The 20,853-nt window shown below is 38.5% G+C and overlaps 1 protein-coding gene across 1 annotated transcript in view; it reads left to right on the top strand.

Moving 5' to 3' along the window:
* The window catches only part of CALCR (calcitonin receptor), a 131,535-nt gene that overhangs the window by 73,934 nt on the left and 36,748 nt on the right, over positions 1-20,853 (top strand). Inside the window, exons 3-6 of the mRNA XM_042889340.1 lie at positions 3,893-4,046; positions 7,241-7,351; positions 14,726-14,838; positions 19,132-19,223. Coding sequence (XP_042745274.1) covers positions 3,893-4,046; positions 7,241-7,351; positions 14,726-14,838; positions 19,132-19,223 — 470 coding nt within the window. The remainder of the gene's footprint in view (positions 1-3,892; positions 4,047-7,240; positions 7,352-14,725; positions 14,839-19,131; positions 19,224-20,853) is intronic.

Consider the following 20,853-nt stretch of genomic DNA (forward strand, 5'->3'; position numbering starts at 1 on the left):
TTGTATCAACATCATTTATACTTCCATCTGAAGTAACTGATGGATAGATGGGAAGGGTTTTTAACTTGCAGTAATGGACTCCAAGCATCCAACATTTATTCCATACCATAGGCACTATTCAGGTGAAGCTTTCCCCACATGTAGCCATGCCCAGGCCTCTTCTACCTTTGATAACAGCATAGCAACCTAGAGATTTCTTTCTGCTCATTTGCCTTTTCCTCATCCTAAAGGTAAGGAGCACAGAAAGAATAAGTTAATAATGATATCCAACATCAAACTGTGGTAAGATCTTTGTATGATTGATCCCCAGTATGTGGCCGGATCACCGTCCCACTGAACTGAGTGGGAGTTCTGCCCATGGCTTTGGGGTGAGCAGGCACTAGGCTCCACGTATCAGAATGTTGGTGGATGCACAATTCTTTTGTGTGTGGTAGTAAACAGAGGTTTAATTGCTCACCCTCTTTCAAGCCATCAGATTTATTTATTGTTAGTCAGCAGAAATGATCGTTTGTTTCAAGGCAGAATAAAATATTGTTCAAAATTCCATGGCTGGCTTTTCAAACCCAGGCAAAAAGAAATGAGTAATCAAATGGAAGAGTGTGTGTATTTTAGGCACATCGCAGATGAACAATACCAGTAACACACCTACGCATAACTCTGTAATTTGATTTCACATTCAAGCTTTTACAATTACATCAAAGGTGCCTGGAAATGTGTGTGTGACTAACTCAAAATCTGATTCTTCAGATTTCGTAAGTAAAAAATGAGATAAATGTAAGAGACTGATGTAACCTAACATTAATATTCCAGTCTTTATCCGAAGTTGCTTTATTTTTACTGTTGGCCATTAAATTATTTCCCCTGATGAAGAAACTATTTTCATTGAGCTTTTCTGACATATTCTCATCTATCTTTTTAGTCTCTCTAAGTGAATTCCTGGACCAAATGTGGGTAATAGGGATTTTTCTCACAATTTCAACTGTAGCATGATTGCCTTACTCAAAGGTAGCAGAATGGTTACAAGTTTGTGCACTTTAAATAATTTAGTGCACAATCCAAAACATTCATCCTATCTACCACCACAGGAACTCTGCTTCCAAGTATTATTAATCTATACCTAATAAGAGCTGTCTACTTCAGGAAGTAGATTCATCCCTTACATGCAGCAAGTTATGAAACTGACTTTGAAGAGAAAGGTGTTTTTTGCTCTGTTGTATCTCATCCCCAAAAATTTCAACCCTGGTTACAAACTGTTACATCTTCACCTGTTGAAAGACAGGAATGGAGCGTTTCTTTTCTGATGGCATCTCTTTTAATTTCAGTTTATATGTTTTTGTACTGTGCAATCTTGGGAAAAGTCTGTCCTTTCAAGAATGGTGGATAATAATGAACCAAAACAACTTAAAAGAAGGGAAGGATGTTTCAATGCACTTAAAAAGTATTTACAGTTTCTATCTGTGTATCTGGCATTTGCCAATTATCATACAGTTCTGTTGTGCTTTACCCTGTACAGATAAAGCAAGAGAAACTGCAATTTATGATCAGCAACTTCAGTCTTTCTGGTTGTACTGTTAGTGTGAAGTGGTCTTGTTTGGTCAAACAAGATGAAGAGCAGACCATCTCCTTCCAAAACAAAACAAAAGTCAAATAAAAACATTGTTTCAAGTGAAAGAAAAGTGGTGATGGTTTCCAAGCATTATCAGATGGTTATGCTTTCAAAACATGAGTGCTTTCCCAGATTGGCCCCCAGTGACAGAGGAATTGTTGAGAGAAGAGGCAGTGATATGGGAATCCCCAGCTTGTCTTTGACTCTGCTGTTCCTCTCTCAAATGCAAACAGCTTGGAACTGAGGTATTATTCAAAATAAGAATGGGGAAAAAATAAATCTGGAGTTTCTATGAATCACTTCAGGGAAGTACTGAAGCCTGTGGTGGTACACAGACAGGAAGGGCAAAAACAGACCTGAAGACTGCTGGAAAACTTCATCTGTTTTTTTTTTTCCCGTGATATCTGCAACATTGCTGGTTTGCTTTTTAAATGATCCCCTTGGACACCATCTACTTCTTTAATCTTTTCATAAAGGAGGGAACCCAAATATAGTGGGGTTTGCTTCTGTATTTTCTATTCTGGCCTTTTAGAAGCTTAATTTTTTCGTTTAAGTGGCCAGATGAAATCTTCCAAATGCCTTCACTGTCCATGCATATCTATTCATGCATGTATATATATATATTTACACACAAAATTCATATAGAGTTATATCTACCAAAAATATCTTTCATCTTTTTTCTGTCATTTTATTTCAAGTTCAAATTTCATGTTACGTGCAGTGAGATTAAGTGCCTTCAGTGTATTCCAGTCTTCAAATAGTAGCTATATGAAGTTCAAAAATAAAATCTCAGCAGGAAAAAGGATTAGATTAAATTGGGAAAAAGCAATTAAATTAGAAAAAAAATTGGTTAGGTAGAAGAAGATGATATAAAAAGATGAAACTGAGATGTTTCAGCACAGACATATCTACATAAAGTAATGACATATTTTCACATACTCTGTTTTGCTATGTATTTTAATGAGCTGCTCTGTCTGTGCAAATGGAAAAGAAAGCAAAGTGTTAATGAGATACAGCTGTTTGCAATGTGCAGTAAGAAAAAAGGGAAAGAGTAATTTAAAAATTCACTTCATGTTTGAACTTTCAAACCTGTCATGGTTTTTGATTGTACAGCTCTAAACGCCTGCTTACCAATCTTTGAACAAGCATTTAGTGTTAATGTGAATCTCATAGGCTCGAATGTGCATGGGAGGTGATCAATATAATCTGAAGCATGCTCCTAAAAGTCCTAAACTTACTCTTTACTATGGAGAGAATACTGTTAAAAGTATTAATGCTAGTAACATTACCTGTATGGCTTGTCTAGAGAAATGCAGGCTTTGAAGAAGAAAGATCCCCAAGAACTTCAAGGCTTATGGGAGTTCTCAGTTTTGAAGTAGACTTTAAATAACTCTGTATGTACTTGCAATGGCTTAAGTATAGCTTTGCAGGTAAAAAAAAAATAGTCATGCAAAGAAAGTGCCATAGTCATATTGCTTTTACTTGGGGAATCAGAAGAAATAACCCTTTCCTATCACCTTCCCACAGAGAAGTGTCCTGATACAGAATTAAGGCAAAAGAGCTTTAACTGGAGCTCCATACACTCATTTTCTCCCTGACTCACAGAGGCTGTGCAACAGAGGGGTGGATGGAAAGAGAACAACTGACCTTTCTGCCTGAGCTCTTGGCCTTCCATAGGCAGTGGTACTTCTGTGTGCCCTTCAGGCAGCTCAGAGTGGAATCCTTCAGAAAAGGCCACTTGATCAAAGAGGACTTTTCATTCAGACTCTCAGATTTGGGGGTACTTTGCTTAGGCACTTAATTAAGAACTAAGCTCAGGTTGTGAGGTTTAAACCCTTTACCCTGGCCCTGAAAGTTGAAGGAGCTGAAAGCAGAAAGCAGAAAACATGAAATAATAAGGTTTCCAGCCTGTGGTACTGACTGGGTAATCTAGAGAGAAATCAGCACAAGTGGGAAGAAGTACATGGGTGCAACATTGTGCAGATACGTACAAATTTTTTTTGCAGATCACTAATCTAAACGGAAAGATTTTAAAGACTTTATCTAGTATTCAATGGTTCTTTCTTTTGCCAGGAAAAAGGGCTAGGTTAAAATCCTGAGTTTATAGTGAAGTAAACTTAGCTGAAATTCAGCACTTACTTTGAAAGTAATAAGGTCTATCATAATGCAAAATACGCAAGTAAAAGGCCTTTGAGGAATGCGTAATGAAGATTTCTGACCTTTTGTAATTTTTTTTTATCTTGCTGGTTTATTCAGTGTCACTAACAGTTTTTCCTTTCTGTACAGAGAGTGGTTCCAAGTCTTACTGCTACTGTAAATTATACTGATCCTACATTAGAGCCTGTAGTAACTGAAAATTCAGTCATACGACAGAAGATAATAGATTCGCAGTTCAAATGCTATGAGAGGATGAACAGAGCTCCTCCATATAGGAAAAAAGGTAAAGAAGATAAAAAAGTTCTGTTTGTATATTACCATGCTTGTGTATATCACTACAAAGAAGCATTTTGTTCTCTATACTAACCTATATTTTTCTTTGGGATGCAGCTGCCTTCCGGTAAGCAGCAGTCAGATTCACACTAACTTACTGTCCTCTGAGATGCTAAGAAAGAAGAAAGGCTAGAGTGAGCCCAGGGAATGAGCAGCTATTCCTCCCTTTCCATGCAGATGGTACCTGTGTCATGTAGGTGAAGTGCATTGCTGGCTCAGGGCTTTGCTGCTTGAATTTCTGTTCTCTTCCTTAGACAGTTAAGTTTGCCAGAACTGTCAGTGCAGTATTTTTTGGTACTATTACACAAAGATGTGACTGTGAACAGTAATATCTTAAATATAAATGCCAGTCTTGCTCATTTGTTTTGCCTTTCTGTCTGTCCTGAATTGAGAACTGTCATGCTGTGTATCAGCATAAGTGCTCCTGGTCTTCTGTATTCAACAGTAACATTAGTAAAAAGAGGTTTATAAAGCACTGAAAACAGATCATTACTGAATAGGAGACACATGTTAAGATTAATAAAAAGGAAAAAGAAATGACAAACAATAGTGTTGCAACAATGGCATGCAGTGAATGAAGAAGCCTATAAGGCTGGGACTGAGGGTTTTCTTTTGGTCATTTCTTTAATAAAAAATAAGGAAGAAGCTATGAGGAAGCTAAAGAAAAAATATTCGAGGCATAGTGGAAATTTGTGCAAGTAAAGAATCATAAAGTCATAGAATCATTGAATCAATAAGGGTGGAAAAGACGTCTGAGATTGACTGTCAACCCATCACCACGCTGCCCACTAGCCCATGTCCCTAAGAACACAGGGACTGGGGGCACTGTTTAAGAGAAGTTATATTAGAAAAAAAAATCAAACAACGCAGTAAATGAAGTGGAGATAATATGTTGGTGAGGTTTTCTTCAGTATAAGCACAAAGGCATTTCTGTAACTCTTCATCAGATTTTATTGCTGTCTGTAAGAGTCAGTGACTAGATGTTAAGATATTCAGGCCTTGATGCAGAATTGTTTTGGAATGAATGTAGAAATGTACAATGTAGAACCCTTTGATTCAAATAAGTTTTCAATTAGGCCAATAATGGGAGAAACAAACAAACAAACAAAAAACCAACATGGAAGTATTTAAAAGGAGCAATAAAAACTGTCATGTTTCAGACATAAACAAGCCTTTAGCTGCTGTGCTATTCTCTGCACACATTACTCGTTTAGTCTCCATTTCTATAAAATGTAATTTTTGCATTAATTGATAGTTCTCATCTATTCCCTTTCTTTCTTTTCTTTTTTTGATTTTTTACCCCTTGCACATGTAATTTGTTGCAAAGGGCTGAAGTGTTTGCCCAGCATGAAGTGATTCTTGTTTCATATGATGTCATCCTGGTGGTTTCTCCTGGGCAGGACTGTCCAGGAGGACAGCAGCAGCAGACCAGCAGCCATCTGACACAGCTCAGCAGTTTCTGCTCTCCTTCAGCTGACAGCTGGGTTTCAACGGAGCCACTGGGGAGTGTTGTGTTCATAGCAACGTGCATTTAATGCATTTGTAACTCAGACTGAAGATAATAAGTGAACAGAGAAAAAGGCCAGTGCTACTGAAGTTGTGTTTTTCACTGTGGATTTGTTTCTCTGAGTCACAACTCAATTACAGGATCCTCATCAGTTCTCCAACATGTATATTTCATAAATATTAAATGTATGTCACAAACAGATGGAAGTGAGCAAATGCCTAGATCTCTTAGCTGATAATTTGAAAGGGAGGATTGTATGAGATGGTTAATTCCCTTAGTGCAAAGGACAACTGTTGGAGTGTCTCCAGAGAAGAAAAGCCCAAGATATGAGCTGAAGGCATCTACTGAGTATACCTGCCCATTTCAAGGTAGAATTGATGAGTTTAAACCACAGTGGAGTAATGAAATGTACAGTTCAAGCACAAGGGAGTGCCTGACAGTCCTGCACAGTGTTCCCACACTCCCCCAGAAATGTAATTGTTCTGGTCAGTGATTCAGCAACGTTGTTCACATCTGCCTTTTATGGTTTATTATTTAGACTGTCTGAGTTGTTTCAGGAGTTCAAAAACATATATATATATGTGTGTATGTTGGTGTATGTGTATCTATACTTATGGGCATATGTATGTATATATCCTATCCCTGACCTTGAAAGACACTTTCCACATTGTATACCTTGCTTTATAAGGCAAGACAAAGGATTTAAAATTAAAGCCTGAAATCCCTATCAGCTTCATTCTGCTGTGTCTTTCAGATACAAGTTGCAAACATTTTTTGCTCTTCTTTGGTATTACAAAACAATTTCTAAAAGTCTTTCAAATGTATCTCAAAGACAGATAATGCCTGAAAGATAGCAAACAGCTGATACTAAGCTTGCTAATAAAGTGAACAAGGGTATTAAATACCTTCTAAGTAAGTCTGTCAGAAACAACCTACATGGTGATAGCAGCTATTCTGAAAATTCTCTGGGACCAGAGCAAAAAATGGCAAAGTATGTCTTCTCACTGTATGTCCTTTTTTAACCTGTCACTCATGTTAGTTAATATGTTTTCCCCAATGAAAACTGATTTTGCATGAAAAATAACCAAGAATTATCTTTTTTTGGTCCTGATGTGCTATTTGCATGAATCCACTGTGAGCAAGAAAGCTGTGTTTTCGCAAGCAGTCTCATAGTGCAATTTCTGCAGACCCCATTGTATGACATCTCTGTAATGGGGAGCAAGAAAGAGCAGTATTCTGCCTCCCTCTTTCATCCACTTTGTCTTTCGTGTGTCTGGGGACAATCCCTGCAAGGCACACAGTGCCAGGAGTGCTACCTCTGCAGAAGAGAACTTACAGGGTCCTGTCTGCTACAACTGTCAAGAACAAGAATGTGTAGGTTCAGACCCTACACTCAAAGCTCCATTCAGTGGGCTTTAAAATAGTAGTTTCTGGTAACATTAAAACCACTATCATCTGGTTGGCAAAACCAAGCACTTTCTACTAACTGAATGCCACTCCAAGTGTAGCAATAACAGGTGCTTATATTGCAAAACCACTTTATTGTCTGCAGATAGCAATATTCCTTGAGAGGTCAGAACAGAATGGGCTCAGGATTGACTGCTGAATTGACTACTGAATTCCTCTTCAACATCCAGGTCTGTTCTGCAACCGAACATGGGATGGCTGGTTGTGTTGGGATGACACTCCTGCTGGCAGAATCACTGCTCAGAACTGCCCAGATTATTTTCCAGACTTTGACCCAACTGGTACGGTACTTAATTTTATCACCTTATCTTTGAAAGGAATATTCATGTCCTTGAATGGAAGTATGAAATCTCAGAGTTTGTTTGAAATGAAAATATGTAAAGTCTTCGAGTTGCCTAACTTATGTATTTTCATTTGTATAATATTTTATGTGCTATATTGACGTAAACATAGCTGCTGGATTTATGGGACCTTTTTTATGAAAATATGGAAATATTAACAACTTAGTTATGATATCAACATATTTTAATACCTTATTCTAGATTTTTCTATCAAGGGAAAATTATAAAAGTATTCTTATATGCATGAAGTATCTATCAGAATCTTCTGGTTTTATTGGAAAATATTTTTTGGAAGATGAACAGAAGTGATATTCTTTCAAAGTTCCAGTTGTTCATTGGATTCTTCATAGAAATGCTAGCACCTCTGTGGGCAAAGAGAAGTAAATTAAGAATGCTGAAAGAGATAAATAAAAGGGAAAAAATCAAGAGCAGAGATTTTGATGAATAGTTGTGAAGAAATATTAGATGCAAATAAAACTCCACAAGGGGTATTGTTTGAGGGAAGACAGAGCTGTGTGTTCAGCTTTCAGGACTTACTGCTTATTGGCAGTGCTTGATGCCCCAGTATTCTCAGTCAGCTGTAACTACAAGTCCCAAAAGTGTTTGTGCTCAGGTGAGAGCTGAAGGCTCAGGATCCTGAGGTTGCATGTGCTTTTTTCTACATTCACTGCAGAAATGTCAAGAAATCTTCTGTTTCTGCCTGCATTTTGTTCATGGTATCATCCCCAAATGCTACCAGTCCCTCTGGTGAATAGAGCAATTTACCACAAGTCCTCTGCTTTCCCCAGTTCTGTATTTTTCACAGGGAAAAAAAAAAAAGGCACCATCCTGATTTATGAATACTCCATATGTTCCTGTAAAAGCAGGTGGAAGACAGCACAACAGCCTCCCACTGCTCCCAGGTCCCCACCCCATCATGAGCAGGTCTGGTTACGGACCCAACCCTCCAGCTGCTGCGCAAATCACCTTTTCGCAGATTTTTGCCTGCCTGTCTCCAGCAACTTGTTCTGCACTAATCACTCAATTCCAGTGACACTCTTCAAAGTAACACTTCAAGCCATCCTTGAAGCACCTCTCTCTGCTTATTAATGTCTATTAAAGTTGAGGACTGTGACTCGTTGGACTAATTGCAAAGGGCTCCTTAAGGTACCAATGTGTGCTGCAAAGCCTGGCCCATGCTGTGTGTGTACTCCAGTTTTTCCTTCCACTGTGCTTAAAAGCTTTCTGGTTTGAGATTTTTTTAGTCTTTCTGTTATCTGTAAAAAGCCACAGAATCCTCCTTCAGCAATTTCCTGCTGATCTATCTGCATTCCTGTGCAGGAGCAATACATACAGTCCCCCAGAGTCAGCGTTTTCCCTTGGCACATCCCTCTGCTCCCAGGTGGCACATGCACCTGCGTCTAGGCTGATGTCCCCGCTGCCTGGCAGCATTTCTGTGCCTCTGAGGCAACTCTGCATCTCCTGGTGGAGCCAGAACTGCTTTCCTATAATGTGTGCCGGGTACCCCACGTGTACTACAGCTGCAGTAAAGCCAGTACAAAGCCTGCCTATACAGGTGCTTGACTGTCATGCAGGACCTAAACAAAGTACGAGGAAGACAAGAAGCTGCGGGAAGGAGAGGAAATCTTTCAGTTGCTAATGAAACTGGCTGCCACTCAGAGGTGGCCAAAACCACAGGTTCAGCTGTCCTGAGAAAAGCTTACCAAGTTCGTGTCACAAGTCTTTACTGTGTTCGCTAACCTTATGTCTGTTGGGTATGGCCAAATTTTCTGCTGAGAAACAGAAAATTCATCCCAAAGAACATTGATTTTATAAGATGAAAACCACAGTGTCTGTCAGACTTCCTTCTCATTAAGGCGCTGTGACATTAGACCACTTCAGCATATATTTGAGGCCTGCAAGTAGTAAGCCCATGGGCTTCTGAAAGAAGTATTTCCCGTTGTGCCACTTAGTGATGTCCTGATATCCGCAGAACAGCTGTCTATTAACTCCCCAGAAGTCTACATGATTTCTGTATGGGGCCACGCATAGCCTTGAGTCCTGGAATAAAATGGTAGCATTCAGCTTTCTTTAAGCACTTTGGTGCATGTCATTTGTAACTGAAAAAGTCAATTATCTGGTAACCTAGGATCACATCTTCCTTTCCTCTGCACCTGAGTGCTGCATAATAGCTTGTTGTACCTATACCCCAACAGCATTCAGTACTGGAGCCAAGAAGTTGTTAGAGGGTATAAATCAGGAGGAATAATAATCTGGAGAAAATGGCACAGAAGCAGAATGACAAGGAAAGAGAGCTTTAACATGCTCAGTGCTCAGTTCATTTTGTACAACTTCACCACTAATTCAACCAAATGTAATTCCACTTATTTCACTGAATATATGTCAGCTCATACTAGATAGAAATTTGTGTTTTGAGAAGACAAAGGACCGCAGTGATAATCCAGCTTGCTCCACTAACTTGGGCTTCCAACATTTCTTTTCCCACCTGACAAAGCTCTGTCCTGTGAAAAGAAGGGTATATCTGACAGCTAATTAATATAAATTCCTCTCTACAAGCTATTTATTTCTTCAGTAAACAAATTGCCTTTTACAGCAGTCTTTCTCACACTGACCAGCACATGCATAAAAACAAATCGTTTCAACATACAGAGACCTACTGGTTTAACTTCTGTGCCAGCAGGACATTCGTTGTCTCATCTGCTCCTGACTGAAGCCCTGGACAGTGCTGGATTTTGTACTCCTGAATCAGACATCATGCACATTTTCCCCTGAATAGTACTCCATACTCATATTCGACGCAGGATGATATCTGGTATAATCCCTATTAAATGTCTTCAAGTCACACTGAAATTTCTAAGAGTTGAAAAAATCGAATTTGATGGGAATATATAGTATGTAATTCATGCAGGTAATACTCTTGCTAATAAAACAGAAAGGAAATATATTGTGGATGCAATGGCAATCCATACCAGATGGACTGGCGCCCTGTGTTGAGCACAGCCTGTTGGGTCTGAGGCAGAGCACTGTGTTTTGCCCAGCTCCCTGCCTCCACACTGTGCCTGCGATCAGGATGAATTTGGTGCAGCCATGTATGGCAGCACAGCTGGATGGATGAGTTACATTGTGAGAGCATTACCTTCTGGTTTTGTTTTCACTCCCTTTTCTCCTCGGCAACATACAGTGGTTAGGAGAAGAAGCTGAGTCCACAATCTGAGGCTGCTTTTAGCAAAGCTCCTCTCAGTTCTGCACTTTGGATCCGTTTTCTAGACCCATTACTTGTAACTCTTCATGTGGCTCTGAGAGAAGGAATACGTAGGAGTGAGTTACCTTGCTCTCTTCTAGTGCTCTTCTAGTGCCCTTCAAAAACTTCCAGCACAGTTTGTGAAAGATTTTGTTTTTCTTACAACATATTTTTGAAGAAATAAGGTAATCAGGACAAGTCCCCCATGCAGGGGAAGGGTAAGCAGATCAGTTTGTTCTTACTGATCCTTTTGGATTTAGCTACTATGACACTTTTGACCACAGGGAATGGGGCTGATAGACACAGGCACACCCTTCTCACAGCTGGCAAAATGCTGAGAGCATCCAGTAGAGCTGGATGCCAAGATGAGAGGTTTAGTCACTGCATATGAGCAATCAGTTCCACAAAACAGTGAGAGAGAGAGACCCTCTGGGTCTCAGCTGTGGCTCCATGCAGGCAGGGATGCCATTCCTCAGGCATCCTTAATCTAAGCAGCTTCCCATCCCCAGCTTTCCCTTCTCATTGACCACTCCATCCTGGGCTCCTGGCAACTCAGCAGAGTGCCTTGTTGTGGCAACATGCAGGAGCCCATGGCAGGTGTCCCCGGCTCTTCTGTGTATTTCTGTCATGCTTAGCATTTCAGCAGCTGTGTTGTAAACATTTATTATTCCCGTAGTGCATAACTTGACTTTATTCTAAAAACTCCAGTTTTGCAGAAAAAGGCATTTTGATGACAGAGAGAGCTCTCCACTTACTAGGACACTGGAATTGGAATTTTCTGGGATTTCCATTGTATTTTTTCAGATTTTTCATTTTTGAAAAATTTTCTTCTAGAATATTTTACTGGGGAGGTAAGTAAGGAGTAAGACAAGTTACAGAAGTATCAGCTATTCCATCATCTGCAAAACTAACTACTGTACAGGTCAGCCCAAATAGTGGCGAAGAATCCAGTGTCTGGTATGTGCTGAGCATGCATTGCAACAGAGGGAAACTTCTTTTTACTTCCAGCGTATAACTCCACAATAAAAAAAAAATAATCGGAATAGACTCTTTTAACATCTGCTAGCTATGGAGTTGAATTGTAAAAGGACTATTTGATAGAGTATTCATGTTTATTCCACTGTTATTGGTTAAGATATTTGTTACATTTAAATGTCTGAGTTGCTTTTTATGAGAATTTGATTCCTAAAAGCACAATTTCTAGCACAAGCAGTAACACATGCAAAACTATTATTATTGGTTAATCTTTTTAGACACCTCATTATTCCAGTGAAGCTGCCACTGTAGCAAGGATTCTCTCACCCATTTTTCTCAGGCAGCTCTTGAAGTGTCTGTCCTTTTTAGCTGACTACAAAGAGCCTGCACAACTGCCTTTGAGAAGATGCCTAACTTTAAGGTAGCCAAAGTCAGATGAGATAATCCCGCACAGTGCCACCATTCTTCCATTCTGAATAGTGTATCCTATCCAAGCTGACAACATACGGATAGAGCCTAAAAATTTGTGTTTATGGAGTATTTCAATCATCATAGAGCATACGTTTCCACTTTCCCTTGCTAATATTATTTTACTCATCCTTATACACTGGAATACTTTCTCAGGGCTTACTACGGATTGTTCTGATTAGTATGAAATGCAACATGTTCCGAGGTTCCCAATCATGCACCTAATACTAGGCTCTCAAAGAAGAACTTGCAGTAGAGAGCAGTGGTTGGATTACATACTCAGAGCTTCATTTCTTCGTAAAATCAGAGTTTTAGAATATATGTTCTACCAGTTTAAGTTACTGGTATGGACAGTATGAAGGTAGTGTAATTGCCCCCATATCAAGTTTCAAATTTCAAATTAATACAAACACTGTGAAAATTCTTCAACAGCCAGTCCCACTGACTAAACACATTGCATCTCACAGGCACCATACGTGAGGGACACCTAGGTGCCTAACCTGATCCTCTTTGTTTATGATCTACCAAAAGCAGTGAGCAGAAATGTGAAAAACTGTCCCCTGTATCATAAACTTCAGCCCACACATTTATCAATCTAACTAATATTTTTAATTAAATATTTTGAAAAGACACATATCATATTTAGTGAGTGTATCACAGTTGTACTTTCCGATAACAGAACCCATGTCATGGAATTCTAATCTCCTAGTTCCATTTCCTGATAGCATTACAGCAGGAAATCAGTGGGCTGTGGCAACTTGCAAAGTAGAATCACTTGCGTTTATCTGGCTTCAAGGAAAATATGAAGCAACAGATTTGTCTCTGACTTACAAAGGTCACATTAAACTTAGGCAGCGTGCCTACCTAGGCATTAAAGAGCAGAGATGATAGATGGTATTACCATCATGCTCCATAGTATATTAACAAAAGCCACTCATTTTGCACAGTATATGGGATAGCAGGTACAATGTTTGTACACTGTGTTCCATGGTAGAGTAACCATTAATCTTTTATCTATGACTGAACACTTTTTCCAGCTTTAGATAATATCTGGCAAACAGTACAACGAGAACATTGCTATACAGGCAGACTGAGATTATCTGCAAGCTGCAGTGATGGAAGGCTGAGATAGCATGTACTGTTCCTCTTTGTATTGCTAATGCACGTATTGATTTTCAGCAAGTCCCTCAAATCAGTGATTTGAAGCTCACGGTAATTTCAAAAGTATGCTGTGTTCTGGAGGATCATCTTCTTTGTGCAGTAGTGCTATACAAAGTGCATGTCTAGTCAGAGGAAGATAACTCAGTTCACATAACACTTACCTTGCCAGTACAATCAACTGCTTTTCTCAGCATGTAAAGAGAGGGAATATGAATCTTCCAAGTTACTAGAGCCATTAATCATCAGATCTGACTAAGAAAAAGAAACACAAATGTTGAACAAAAGAAATGAAAATGTGTCTGTTTAAATGGTAATTGGCTCTTCAAAAGTAAATTGAAAATGTACTTGGATTGAAAATGCTGCTAACCTATGCAAAGGGTCAATAAAATCATAAAGCTACAATAGAAAAAGAGATGTCAAGACACACTTCTTAGTCTGCCAAAAAAAGTCAGACTTAAACTGCTGCAAATTTTATACATAAACAATTGTGTCCTTTCTAAGAAAACATCAAATAATTTAAGCTTCTGATTGTAGCCACTTTTGTTACACGGGCAAGTTTTCCACTGATTCCCCTATGGCTAACACTTGGGGGAAAGCAAAAGGAATTAGTCCAAGACTTCACAGGTGATTAGAAGTGACTGTCTGCACCCCTGCATCTAGGATTTCTGAGTCAGAAATGCAGATGCAGCCAGGAGGATGCCTGCATGGCACACATTTGTGCTTCCAGACACTCCCCTGAGATATCCTAATGGTGCTGCTACTGCAAGAGAAAGACACATGCAACAAAGCACGGATCTGGGTGAGCGCTGCAGGGAGTGCTGGAGTCACCTGTGACAGAGTTGCATAGAGAAGCCAAACACACATCAGATTATTTAAGCATAGAGCCTGCTTATCTCTATGTTTGCAACATCAGGGGCAAATCAGCAGTGATCCTGGCCACCACTGGCATAGACTCTTCCAGATGTCTGCACAGACGCACCGCTGATGTTGGGACTATTGACATCACCAGTACCTGAGCTCCAGTTAATGTACTGCTTGCTGCCCTTTCATTACACATCACCTTTAACTAATATTTCAATTATTCCCTGTAAAACATGGAACCCTACCACAAGACTTGATTTATTAGTGTCTGTGGAGGGATACTGGCACCTCACTGGGAGTGCCAGTTTGAGCAAGTTTCAACAGCCTCTTTAACTGAACTATTAACATGGAAATAATTGCATCTGAGTGAAGGTTGGGTATATATACTCTATTTCATTCATTCAAGACCAACAGGAGACAGATAAATAACAAGTGTGGTGTCAGATAAATCTCCACTTAAAAAAAAAAGGGAACTGTATTTTATTCTCACAAGTTGAAAGTCCTTTGGTTTTTGTTACACAGGAGTTCTATTTCTAAACAGTAATTCTCTTTAAAGGGTTTTTAAAGTGTAATAAGCTAACATAATTATTATTGCACTTTACCATCAGAAAGAGCTTCAAAATACTGTGATGAAACTGGAAACTGGTTCCGCCATCCTGAGAGCAATCGAACTTGGTCCAACTACACTCTGTGCAACTCATTCACATCTGAAAAATTGAAGGTATGCTACAGTTAAAAAGACAGCAATTGTCTTGGAACAGTTTTTGGCTGGGCACATATGAAACTGGTCAGAATCATCTCCATCTTTTAGTTTTGTTTGTTGCACAAGAGTTGAATAGCATTGGCTTCCTAATTTTAACTTATTAAAATTACTTCATGAATTCTTAGATCTAAATTAGATCTAATACATGTTTGCTACAGGCTGGATGATTTAGTTGCAATTCAACAGTAGCTCACCAACTTCGCTGTATTTTTCGAATGCATTTTTTAATTCCTTTTTTTTTTTTTTTTTTTTTTCCTGACTGTCCAAAAGTTATAAAAGGATCCTTTAGAACTTCAGTTTTGTTTTCCGTAACCAGAATCTTCCAAGCTGTTGATAACTTCTTAGTAAGGCTGGAAATCCTAGAATAGGTTAAGATTATTTTCATAAGCAAAGAGTATCATCTTTACTCACTCCCTTTGAATAGAAACTTTTATGAAGATATCATTATGCCACAACGTTCCACAAACCTGAACACATTTATATTTGTTTTACTGAAGTCAGTGTGACTATTTACACTAATAAATTAAACATTTGAATCAATATTTCCAAAATTGAGTTGCTAAGCTGAAAAAGGAGATCCAAGTCAGAAAGCAACAAAAGAAAGGAGAAGGAAATCTGAGAAAAGTTTTTAAAAAAGAATTTAGGTATGCTCATGAAAATAAACATATTTCTCAAATGTGAATGGAGCTCCAGGAAAATCTGAATACAGATTTGTGACAGAATAATTTGTGACTCTTTGGAATTATGGCAGGGAAAGTCAGAAAGTGAATTGATTTGGGGTTTGTCTTGGAGGATCTTTTATAATACAGCCAAAAACTCATATGTGGTTATATTTAGTAATGACCCAGCAAAAAGAACCTTGGAAAAGTCTACTGGACTAGGCAGGAGGTGAATTCTAAAAGTTTTTGCAACATGAGGAATCATCATGTTAAAGTGCGGCTCACCTGTGCAACAAAGATAGAGTAATAGTAAGAATCTCAACTCACAGAAGCATTAAATGCAAGCACCATAAAAATACCATTTTTCCAGATGTTGGCCCAAATAGAGAGGCAAAAAATGTAGTTCTGTTGCCTATTACCCGTGCCTTCCAGAAGAAGAATTTTGAATATCATTCAAGTGCAGTGCAGATAGAACACAATGGAAAATTATACATCCCTTGAGATTGTTCTGAAACAAAAAATAATGGAAAATGCAGAAAGAATCTATCTTTACAGAAATACCAAGTTGGATTATGACCTGTAGTCCAAGTCTTCAAAAACCAGGAGAGTGCTTTGTTTCTAGAGTATTTTGATGTATCTATATAGAATCTAATTAACTGAGTAGAAGATAATTTTATTTGAGAATTCTTTCCTCAAGAGAAGAATTAAAGAGGGACATGGGAAGAACAGCATTTAAGTGTTTCTATTTCAAGTATTCTAAACCCACAAAAGTGCATAAAATAAAAATTTGGTAAGTCATTACAAGCCCTGTGTATTAGAAGGGCCATCAGAGACTGCCATTTCAAGGAGTGCAGAGGTTAATAAAATAGTTAATTGCTCGTTGAAACTAATTGGAAATAATAACTTGTATTTTGGAGATGAATCACTTGAAAAACAAATCGCATCTGATTCTTAAAAGTGCAGTAATAGACCATAAGCTTTATTACCTGAGAGGTCAGTTCTCTCTGATCCATATTCAGTGTTATACGTGGAAAGCTTTTTTGAACAGTTACCATATTAAGTTTACATGGAATAATCACAAAAGCTATGCAGAGTCCCAGATATACCTTTGAACTGGTTTAGCAATTGTATGCTAAAAGGTAGAGAGCTTGTGTCATCAGAAGTCCTTAAGGATGCACACAGACTTGCATGCAGCTACCTAGAACCTTTTGCTACTTACAGCTGTTATTTGCTAGGGGTTGTATATGGCAGATGCAGATGAACAAAACAACTATGAAAATTCATCTCTAAATTAAATTCAGGCTTTAAAACTGTATCACTCTAGTATCATATAGCCACCACTTAGTATGCAGTGAAAGAAATGACACGTGCACATAGGTAAAAACCCCTCCTGTTTCTCCATATTCAGAAATCTATCTTCTCTACACTCTGATCTGCCTTTTCTGGGGTTGCTGGAGCTCTCCGAAAGAAGAATAACCAAAGAACTTCTGAAAAATTTACAGTCACTAGAATATTGTGGTTGGTCATTGTGGAAGGAAAGCAGGAGATATAGAATTTTTCCAGTTTATGTGCATGCTGAGTGATACTTGTATCATGTCTACATGGCCAGAATGGTGTAAATGTGACTTTGTTGTAAATACAAAGCAGGCCGCTACACCTCTTAGGTAAATGAAAGCAGGATCTGACTCTGAAGTCGTACAATCTCTGAAGAATAAACTAGATGGAAAGATGTGTGCCTGTGCTAACAATAGCTTTGTTTTCTGAATTTTATTCCTACCTGTTTTCAACGGCAATTCTCTGTTGGCTTGGAAATGCCAAAAAAATGTGATTGGCAAAACTCAGGACTACAGAAATCAATTAGAAACATGCCAGATATTAGCTGAATGTGCCTGAAATGAAAGAGTTGCATGAAACATGTCTTCTCCCTTAATTTTTCTTTCTTTGCCTAAAGCACACAAAAGATGCTAAGAGGGAGTAACAAAGAAACCACACTCAAAATGCTGCACAGGTACTTACGAGCTTTTCATAGAGGAGAGTGGTCATAAAAAATTCATCTAATCATTGAAAAAGGAAAATTGCCCATGCATAACAAAAGAAAAATGAAATAGAGGTGAAAATAAACCCAGCAGAAGAACCTCCTATCTAGTCATTTTTCAGGACAAGCTGATATTATATTAGTGCTTTCAGAAAAAATGGAACACTGGAGGTTGGCATGCCATTAGCCTCCCACAGTATTCTGACAGCTAGATGATGCTTAAGAGCTTAGCTAAGACCCCTGTATGGCATTTAAATACTGCAGTATTCTGATGCCAAGGTGCTGTCCCATGATTTTGCTTCACTGTAGGCACATGAAATATGGGTAGGCCTATTGTAGATTTTAACAATATTAGTAAAGTGAACTCCTGGTCATCTGTTCATACAGTTTTTACAATGATAACAAGACTATCTAGCTGCTCAACAGGGAAGTTCACTTTAGTGTCACAATCGGAATTGCCGTGGGGTGTCTTATCGAAATGTGGTTGGAGCTTCTAAATAGTTTTCACCTCTACTGAATAGTTTTCACCTACTGCTTTCATGACTTCTTGGACCTTAGTCATAAGCCATCAATGACTTGTCCTCTCCAGTTGGAGAATCCTGGAATTTGCACCCATGTGTCATAGCACAGCCATTCTACCTCCTCAGTTATTTCAGTTGTCTTTTTTTCACCTTTTCCAGCTCTACTATGTCTTTGTTGAGGTGAGCAGGCCAGAAAGATGTCTGTTGTAAGTTTTAAACAGAGACAAAAGGGTGTTCTATCTCCATGTCTGTTCCTGTTATCTCTGATGTTTTCCTGACTCTTCGGCTAACGCTACAGATTGAGCCAGAAATTCAGAGAACTGACCATGATTACTCCAAGATCTTGGTCCTGAATTTGATTGCCAGTTTGAAGTTTAGCATTTTGTAGGCAGGGCTTATATCACTTGTCCCTGCTTTTGTCTTTGTTGAAGTTCGCATGGTATCTTCTTGTCCTCTCTCCTAGTTATGTGAAGAGTCTGTTACTATTCTCTAGAAGTGCAAAGCATGATCTGGAAACAGTCCTCACATCATTAATGAATACACTAAACAAAATCCAGCCCCAATACCTTTCCTGAGGTCACCGAACTGACTTGTCTCCATCCAAAAGTGTCCATAAAGCTTTTACTCCCTGCTGCTTAAACATGGTTTGGACTATAAAACCTTTCTTCCAATCCTGTTCAATATTTTTTTAGAGTAGAAACTTGCCATGGTCTTTTTGAAAATCCATATGCATTATGTCTGCTGTGCTCTCTTAAAGCTTGGAAAACTTACTTATGCATAGTTTAGGCAAAGATTTTACCAATGAATTCAGTGCAGCACAAAAAAGATCAACTTACGTAAGAAACACTTATCTTGTCTGTAGACCTTGTGTTATGCTATTTAATGTAATGCTGCTATGAAAAGAATATTGCAAAAGAAGCTGTGAAAAAAAAAGAAATGCAATATAGATTGATTTTGTAGATTCTTCCTCAATGAGAAAAAATAATGGGTGCCTGCAAATTGTTCATATTTGCTTTTTCTTTTTGTTAAATTTCAGATGGCGTTCATACTTTATTATATGGCGATCGTTGGCCATGCTTTGTCTATAACATCCCTGTTGATTTCCTTGGCAATTTTCTTCTATTTCAAGTAAGTGTTTCTTACAAACACTCTCTCTTCTTTCCATGAGGGATCTCATGATGTAATTAAAGAAAAGCTTGGAAGGGAACATGGCCAGCTCTTCCGAGTGCCTTTTTATATGATACTGATTGGACAAAAAGCATCTGCACGGGGTCCTCTCGCCACTGGGACATCTTCCAATGGTGTGCAGCCAAAATTATGATGATAGATTATTCAAAGTGGTTTAAAGTGCCATCCATAGGGAAATAGTGTAACTGGAAATCTGATTAAGGCCTTTCATTTACCAGTTGCCTGTTATTCCTTGGAGGGCATGTCCAGCCTGTAGAAATAGCAGTGACTTCACGTGGCAGTGATTTGAAACCTCCCATCTCCCAAAGGACAGGAATACCCTCATCAGTTGCTGAGGGACTGATCTGTTGATATGACATATGTAGGTGCTTACAGAACTCATCACTAGGGATGCATCTAACACTAGTGTGCAGTCATTTTCATTAAAAGGAAAAACAGTAATGTTTTATATCAGAACTTTCAAGGAGACTAAACTGATATTCACTGAAAGTTGCAGCTACGCTGTGGGAGTTCAAGTATGCATTTCAGCATACTGTACTTTTGTGAACTTGTTTGCACACTGTTTATTACAGCAGCGAGGGAGAAGTAGGAGCTCAGATTTGCCCTCAGACATTTAGTCAGGGTTTCAGACACTATCAGTAGTGAGGAACAAACTGTCTGGTTTCACTTCAGGGAACTGCTGATAACTGAAAGACACTAATGCCAGTACATTTCTAGCAGATTAAGGGCTCCATTTATTTCTTTATTTTTAAATCACATGAAAAGCTGAGGTATCTAGACATATCTAAAACACACTCTAGCCAAAGAGGATTTCTCAGTAGCAGTGTAAACATGATACAGGGAGATTACTGTGGAGAAAATATTAGAGAATAACTGCTGGACAGGGCCCTGAGCTACTGTGCATCCAGAGCTATGCTGACTTGCATAACATATATTCTTTTCCAAACTTTTAAGCAATCTTCTTAAGGTGTGTCAGTTTAACGTTACTGTAAACTACCAGCTTCTGGGACTTCAGAAACTGGGGTTATGATGTCCATTCAGATACTTTGGAAAAATGACCCGAATGGGATTGTATTATCTTACTGATTTCAGCAAAGGTGCATCCATTATTTGCAGTCAGAGGGCAAGACCATTACTTCATGACCAGAGATAGAGAAGTGCTCATCAGCTGCAGAATATATCTGAACATAGCTGTAGGGTAATCTAAAAGGACAAGAGAAGTTTTCTGAGTTGATTAGATGCAAACTGTTTTTTTCACAATCTTCTATGCAGCAATGAAGAGTAGTTATGCAATAATGGTAAACCATAGCAATTGAATTCCATCACTGTTGTTATTATAAAGAGTATATTTTTTGGAGCCTGCAAGAAAATATTTGAAGCTGAAGTTGTTCATTATGTCAGAACACAAATAGGCCTGTGTTAGAGTAGCACTAAGTTTTTTTAAAGTCATTGATGAGCATTCAAAATACAATTTTTCACTTCTTTATCATCATTCTCATAGAAAGTTATGTGATATTATTTTGTGTAGCCATCAATCTATTTCAGAAGGTCAAAGGCATATATGTAATCC

This window comes from Lagopus leucura, unplaced genomic scaffold (assembly GCF_019238085.1).
Source record: "Lagopus leucura isolate 7727_CA_CO unplaced genomic scaffold, USGS_WTPT01 Super-Scaffold_100157, whole genome shotgun sequence".
NCBI classification, from domain to species: Eukaryota; Metazoa; Chordata; class Aves; order Galliformes; family Phasianidae; genus Lagopus; species Lagopus leucura.